Source organism: Triticum aestivum, chromosome 1B, assembly GCF_018294505.1.
Source record: "Triticum aestivum cultivar Chinese Spring chromosome 1B, IWGSC CS RefSeq v2.1, whole genome shotgun sequence".
Taxonomy (NCBI): Eukaryota; Viridiplantae; Streptophyta; class Magnoliopsida; order Poales; family Poaceae; genus Triticum; species Triticum aestivum.
Window position 1 is genome coordinate 9,468,100 of NC_057795.1, and position 7,436 is coordinate 9,475,535.

A 7,436-nucleotide genomic window follows, 5' to 3' on the forward strand; every position below is an offset into this window, starting at 1 on the left:
AATATAGAATGAGAAACAAAAAATAAGAAACAAAAGAATATATAGAGGGAAAAGAAGAAAGAAAATACAGAAAGAAAAGAAAAAAGAAAGAAATAATGGAGAAGACCGGCTCAGTCACCTCTAGTTGGCCGCGATCTTTTCTAACCAGCAACTAGAAGTTGTTGGTGGTGGTTAGCTACGTTGGTGATTGCCATGGAGACCAGGGATCGATCCCCGTATTGCCTTTCTTTTAATGTACGCGCGATGGGCCGGTCCAATTGGATCGGGGTCAATCGGCCAGCAGTGGGCTGATTGGGTATTATTTTTCATAAAATTATAATTACAGTGTAATATTCTAAAATTTAATTTAAAAATGTATAATTTAAAAAGAATTAGCCGGAAGAAGAGGGGTAGAGGGCGAAAAAATTTTAGAGGAAGTGGACAAATTAAGTTTCTCAAAGGGTAATCCAGTAAAAATAGCACTGAGGGAGTAGAGTGAGGTACAGCCATCCAGCCAGCCAGCAGAGCAGATCCAAGGAGATGTACTGGCACTTGACTGGAGCCAGTAGAGTACAGCACAGTAGATCAGTAGAGAAGTACTCCCTTGTCTCTTCTCACTCCAGTAACAGAGAGAGCAGAGCTCTTGCTTACCGGAGAAGAGATCCCAGAGGGGAGGAGGAAGCAGAGGTGATTGAGAAATGGCGGGCGGCGGCGGTCGTGGTCGCGGGGAGGAGGAGTACGACTACCTGTTCAAGGTGGTGCTGATCGGCGACTCCGGGGTGGGGAAATCCAACCTGCTCTCCCGCTTCACCCGCAACGAGTTCTGCCTCGAGTCCAAGTCCACCATCGGCGTCGAGTTCGCCACCCGCACCCTCCACGTGAGTCCTTCCATCCATCGATTTCATTCCTTGCTTTGCTTGCTTGCCGCTAGATCCGACGGGATCAATCGGATCCGCGGCTTATTTCCTTCCTCCCTGCGCTCCAGATCCATATCGTTGCTGCCAAATAGTAGCAAATCCATCGCCGCGGGGACGGATTCAGAGGCGAGGATTGATTTCTCAGCTTTCATGATTTCCACTGTGCCTAGGCAGCCAGTAGCCAGATCTACCATAGCGCCTTGTTTCACTTCACTGCTACTTACTAGTTTCCACGCCATAGCTCCTGCTCGCTCGCTTGCTTGCTACAGTGCTCAGCCTCACAGCAATTAACTAGCTACGATTTCCTTTACTAATTCCAAAGTTTCAGTTTCACAACCAGCTCAACGCTGGCTACATACTGCTACCAGTAATAGCTTTTCGTTTAGAGACTACTGTACTGTACTTTCTCATATTAAAACATACTAGAAAGGGGAAAAGCGTCCATCTTGGAAGGCTAGCATTGCAAAGGGGAAAATGACAGTTGACAGGCATATATGTAGTAAAGCTCATGTCTGTCTTTCCTGCTGTGATCCTAACAACCCGGCCGGTTTGCTTGCTTCGGGCGGAAATCAGCCGTGCGTGCGACATGTAGTATGATCGGCGGTGTCGTGCCTATCCTTGTGCTTGCTGGGGTTGGATTTAGATGGTGACTAGATGCCAGCTGCGCGCTCGCTCATCTGATCGAAACATGCAGGTGCAGCACCATTAGTTAGTGTTAACTCTGGTACTATAATCAACTTCAGAGAGTGTCACACTCAGTTCAGCAGCTGGCAGACCAAGTGACGCTGTCAACCTGTCTTTATCTCCATTTTTAAGCACACACCTATTATGTAGTATCATGTATGTAGTAGCAACATGCTGAGGTGCAGCAGGATCATGACAAAATGTGCTGCTATCTTATTCCAGGATGCACATTTTCTCTGAAACTGACATGTTCTTAATATGGACTTTGTTTGATGATAGAGGTGTAGCAGGACCATGACAAAATGTGTTGTTATCTTATTCCAAGATGCACATTTCCTCTGAAACTGACTGAACTGTTCTTAATTTTGCAGGTGGAGGGCAAGATAATCAAGGCGCAGATCTGGGACACGGCGGGGCAGGAGCGGTACCGGGCCATCACGAGCGCCTACTACCGGGGCGCGCTCGGGGCGGTGCTCGTCTACGACGTCACCAAGCCCACCACCTTCGAGAACATCGCCCGGTGGCTCAAGGAGCTGCGCGACCACGCCGACGCAAACATCCGGATCATGCTCGTCGGCAACAAGACCGACCTCAAGGACCTCCGGGCCGTCCCCACCGATGACGCGGGGGGATACGCCGAGGCCGAGGGGCTGTCCTACATCGAGACTTCCGCGCTCGAGGCCATGAACGTCGAGGAGGCCTTCCAGCTCATCCTCGGCGACATCTACCGCACCGTTAGCAAGAAGGCCGTGGCCTCCGAGGAGGACAGGGCAGGGGCTGCTGGGGTCAAGGAAGGTAAGACCATCAATGTCGCTGCCACCGCCGACAATGGCGGCGAAAAGAAGCAATGCTGCTCAGCTTAGGAAGGATGATGCCCACCGAATGTATGTTATGTGCTGGTTGTTTTTTGAGTTTTACAAGCCTTGTTGATTCATTTTGTCAGATATCCTCCTACCTTGCTAGACCTGAAACTCACATATATTCAGTTACTATATGATATATCAAGTTCATTGGTTTACATGTCAGCAAAAGAAAAAGCCCATTGTCTGTATGATATGGTTCTTCTGGCCTCTTGTCCATTTTGAGTTACATCAGTCAGCTGCCAAGCTTCCAGAAATGTGCCAAAAAGAAAAACTCCACCGAATCAACAAAAAGAAGATGACAAGATGATTGACAAAGTTGAGGCCATATTTTCATACAATTTCTGTTACCTAAAGCTCAATTTGAACTGCAAAAACGTCTTATATTTTGGCATAGAGGTAGTTCTCAATGACTGAAGCAGCCCGCTAGCGGCTTTTGTTTTCAAATCCAATTGGCATATTTATATATAGGTAAAATAATACTAGATGTGCATATTTTAAATCTGAATGCTCAATGGCATGCACATTTGCATAACTAGATTTAATACTGTATTAGTAAATGACGTCGTACTTGCTAAAAAATTTCACTTCCAGTAATTGTCCGTGCGACAACCTGCTCCTCAATTAAGTTCTTGCTAAAAATTAATTATTGCAGAATGTCAACCAAATTATATGAAAAGGGTTGTCGCAAAACGTTACATGCCGGGAACCATATTTGAATTTTCTACTGAGAGTAACCTGCAAAAAAAATAAAGAACTTTCTATTGAGAGTATCTCAGAGCACGTAAGGGCCCTTAGCTAGCTCATGAGTAACTTACACTTCCCAAACTTTTTTTTTTGCGAAAACACTTCCCAAACTTTTTTTTTTGCGAAAACACTTCCCAAACTTAGTTAGCTCATGAGCAACCATATTCAATTCTCTAACACAATGTTCAATAGAAACCTTCCCCAATGCTTCAAATAAGCTTAGACATTCATCAAGTATAGGAGCTGCCACCATCGAATGTCCTGCGTTGAGTTCGCCTCCGTCTGTTACATCGTCCCCATGAATAAGAACTTGATGGCTGCGCGAATAAGAACAAGATTTCAAATAATATTCTTAATTTTAAAAACTGTTCATGAACTTGATTTTTTTTCACGAATTTGCAAACTGTTTGGCATTTCATGGAATGTTCATGAATTAAAAAAAATATTCACCAATATTTTAAAAAATCGAATTAAAATGTTCATGAATTACAATTTTTATACCAAAATTCATAGAAAATTTGATTTAAAAAATGTTCGCCAATTTTAAAAATATTTTGAATTTTAAAAAATTCATGATTTTGGAAAATGTCCGTGATTTTAAAAATTGATCACGATTTTGAGAAATATTTTAATTTTTCACAAATGTTCCCAGATTTCAAATAGTTGTCACGAATTTTAAAAATAGAAAAATGGAAAACAAAAATGAAAAATGAAAAGGAAAGGGAAAAAGAGAAAAAAAGTAGAAAAATCTCGATAGAAAAAATACACAAAAAACGTTCTGAGAGGGTTCTAGACCCTTCACAAAAAGTGAAAAAGGAGAGCTAGTTGGGGTGGCCCAAGTGTGCGTAGCTGGAGTGCAAGGGTACGCCGACTATGCGCTAAATATGGTTTTCTGTTGTATGCTCATCCTGTCGGTCACAGCGGAGAACAACGACGACTCTGATGCCAAGTTGTCACGGGCGTGTTGGACATGAGGGGTTATGATTGATCTGAGGTAGTAGTTGTGCGAGATCCATGGGCGTCACCTGTAGTCGCGTCGACCTATTGCTAGGGTTACTAAAAAGAATCTATCACTGGGAACTAGGAATAATAGCGTGTTTGGTTGGCGGGAATTAGTGGTAGTTAATGGGAGTTTAAGGGGTATGAGCGTATAATCCACAGTTTGGTCAGTTCAGATGGGATGAAGCTTCTTCTCAATTCCTGTTGTAAAAAAAAAGAGCTTCTTCTCAATTCCCATCGGTAATTCCCATTACACATCAAACAGGAGATTGGGACTAAGAATTTACTTTCTAAACCTAATCTTATCCCTTTCTCTCAGTCTGCCAAACAAACTAGAAGGTGAGTCCCCCTGTTCGACGCCCACAGGCGTCAAGGAGACGCGCGGACGCACAGGGCGTAGCGCTAAATCGGCCGGCCCAGTAAGCAGTATTGTACAGACCAACGCACTGTAGCAGATCTACTACTGTAGCAATCTGTACACTGTAGCCCGCGGTTTTGTAGACAAAAATTTCCTTCCGAAACTGGTTTTTCAATTTTTTATTACCTTTTATTTTTATATAGTTTTACGTACTAAGTTAATAATATATGATGAACTTTTTCCAAACTACACACTGAACATTTTTTAATATACGTTGAACATTATTCAAATACACATTGAACATGTTTGAAACAATATGGTGAGCCTCTTTTCAAATGCAAGCTGAACAAAATCTCTATACATGATGAACATTTGTTTGTACATAGTGAACATCTTTTCAATATACGGTGAACTTTTTTCAATACAATGAATTTTTTTTCAGAAAGGCGATTGTTTTTGGAAAAAGTTGAACAGTTTTTTAAATCATGAAAATCATTTAGAATTTGGAACGAAATTTCAAATTCTATTTTTTTAATAATTTATGAAAATAAAAAACAAGAAAAGGAAAAATAAAAAAACAGAAAAGAAAAATCCTGAAGAAAACCTCAAAACCCATAAAAAAACAAAACAGGAAGAAAACCTGCTCAGGGAACACTCTAGAAGGTTCCCAAAACCAGCTGCTGGCTTGAAGTGGGCCGGCCTGTGCGAATCGCTCCCCAGGTTCGCTTTCAGCGAAGCCGCGTCTACTTGCCGCTCACGGGCGGCAAATAGGATTCGCCCTAGAAGGTATGAGATGGAGGCGTTGGGCGGAGGAGCATACATGCACGAGGAAAAAAAGCCCAACAGACAATGTCTTACTCGTCCGGCCCATCTCAGCCGGCTAGGCCCAATGAACAACGCATGTATGGACAATGGGAGGTTTTATTTGGGGGGACAGAAACACCCAGCCCCTACTCGTCCCCGACCTCGGCCGCTTGGCTCCCGATCTCGCTGGGCCTACCTCGCCAGACGCCGTCGCCCGTCGCTCCCGCCCAGCGCTTGGCGCAACTACCCCCACCACCACCGCACCGGCGCCCCTGCAAGTCGGCACCGACCCCCAGTCCGCTCTCCGCCGACTCTAGCACTCGGCCGGGAGGAAGCATTTAGCTTGATCTGACGACTTGAGGTGAGTTGTCCAATGCGACAGTGCCCACTCCCCAATTTCTTTCTTATTTAGGGTTTGCTCTTTGCTGTATTTTGTTGCATCGGTCAGGTGGGACAGTCAAGTCTGTTAAAGCAACTCCACTCGTCCCCCCCCACAGCGCACCCACCGGTGCTATTTCGGCCCTGGGGGCGATCTAGTTCCCAGCCACACCCCCAGGGGTCGGCCCCAAGACATTAATAAATTCAAACATGACATTTCCCGCCACAAGTCCGGCGATCAGCTGCTACCACAAACGTTCGACGATCACCATGCCACAGTTCGGCGATCAATCACTCGAAAGTTTAGCGTTCAAAAGGAAAGACGCGTAGGCAATGCATCAAATGGCGGCGTTGTCCTCCAGCATCGGACTGGCGGGGGTCGGCGTCAGCGCAGGATCATCAGCGTCGGTGCTGGGTGATAACCCACAAGTGTAGGGGATCACAACAGTTTTCGATAAGTAAGAGTGTCGAACCCAACGAGGAGCTAAAGGTAGAATAAACATTCCCTCAAGTTCTATCGACCACCGATACAACTCTATGCACGCTTGATGTTTTCTTTACCTAGAATAAGTATGAAACTAGAAGTACTTTGTAGGTGTGATAGGATAGGTTTGCAAGATAATAAAGAACACGCAAATAAAAACTAGGGGTTGTTTAGATAAAGATGCAATAAAGTAAATAAAGTGAGTGTGGAAAAGTGGTGGTAGGAGTTGTGGAATTGTCCCTAAGCAATTGACTACGTTACTAGATCGGTAATCACTATTGCAATTCTATTTGAGGGAGAGGCATAAGCTAACATACTTTCTCTACTTGGATCATATGCACTTATGATTGGAACTCTAGCAAGCATCCACAAATACTCAAGATTCATTAAGGTAAAACCCAACCATAGCATTAAAGTATCAAGTCCCCTTTTATCCCATATGCAAACAACCTACTTACTCGGGTCTGTGCTTCTGTCACTCACGCCACCCACCATAAGCAAATCACAAACATATTGCAAACCCTACAGCGGGAATCCCTCATGCTTGCGCGACATGGAGGGCACAATAGGACAACACTAATAATAAAACATGCAACTCAAACCAATCATAGCAATTCATCAATCACCTGTAGGACAACGAAAATCTACTCAGACATCATAGGATGGCAACACATCATTGGAAAATAATATGAAGCATAAAGCACCATGTTCAAGTAGAGGGTACAGCGGGTTGCGGGAGAGTGGACCGCTGAATATAGATGGGGGAAGGTGTCGTGGAATTAACACGTCAGATGTCCTCATGAAAGGAATTAGTCATGGAGCCATCGCAACGGGTTAGCTTGAAGGGGTTAAACCGGACAAGGGACACGAGAGTTTATACTAGTTCGGCCCCTTCGATGATGGTAAAAGCCTACATCTAGTTGTGATGGGATTGATTGGGTTTCGATGACCAGGGAGCAAGTACGCTTGCCTGAGTCTCAAGTTGTTGTCTGTTGTCCCTGAACCGCCGCCGGGTCGTCCCTTTATATACACAGGTTGACGCCCGGCCTGTCTACAGAGTCCCGAGGCCGACTCATACAAGGGTCCGGCTCGGTCTCTCCTTTCCTAACTTACAACACAAGTTTACATAACGATGGCGGTTTACCACTACGGGCCCTAATCCGCCTTTAGGCCTTAGGCCTCTAAGCTTCTTTTAATAACTGCGCCATCTTCTGGATCTTCATGGG

General features: G+C 44.6%; 1 protein-coding gene across 1 annotated transcript; it reads left to right on the forward strand.

Annotated features, from left to right (window-relative positions):
- Positions 1-512: 512 nt before the first annotated feature.
- On the forward strand, positions 513-2,617 carry LOC123103302 (ras-related protein RABA2a). Its single transcript, XM_044524836.1, has 2 exons — positions 513-857; positions 1,952-2,617. Exons 1-2 carry the CDS (start codon positions 678-680, stop codon positions 2,441-2,443), a joined length of 672 nt encoding a protein of 223 aa, XP_044380771.1. The 5' UTR covers positions 513-677; the 3' UTR covers positions 2,444-2,617.
- Positions 2,618-7,436: the final 4,819 nt, after the last annotated feature.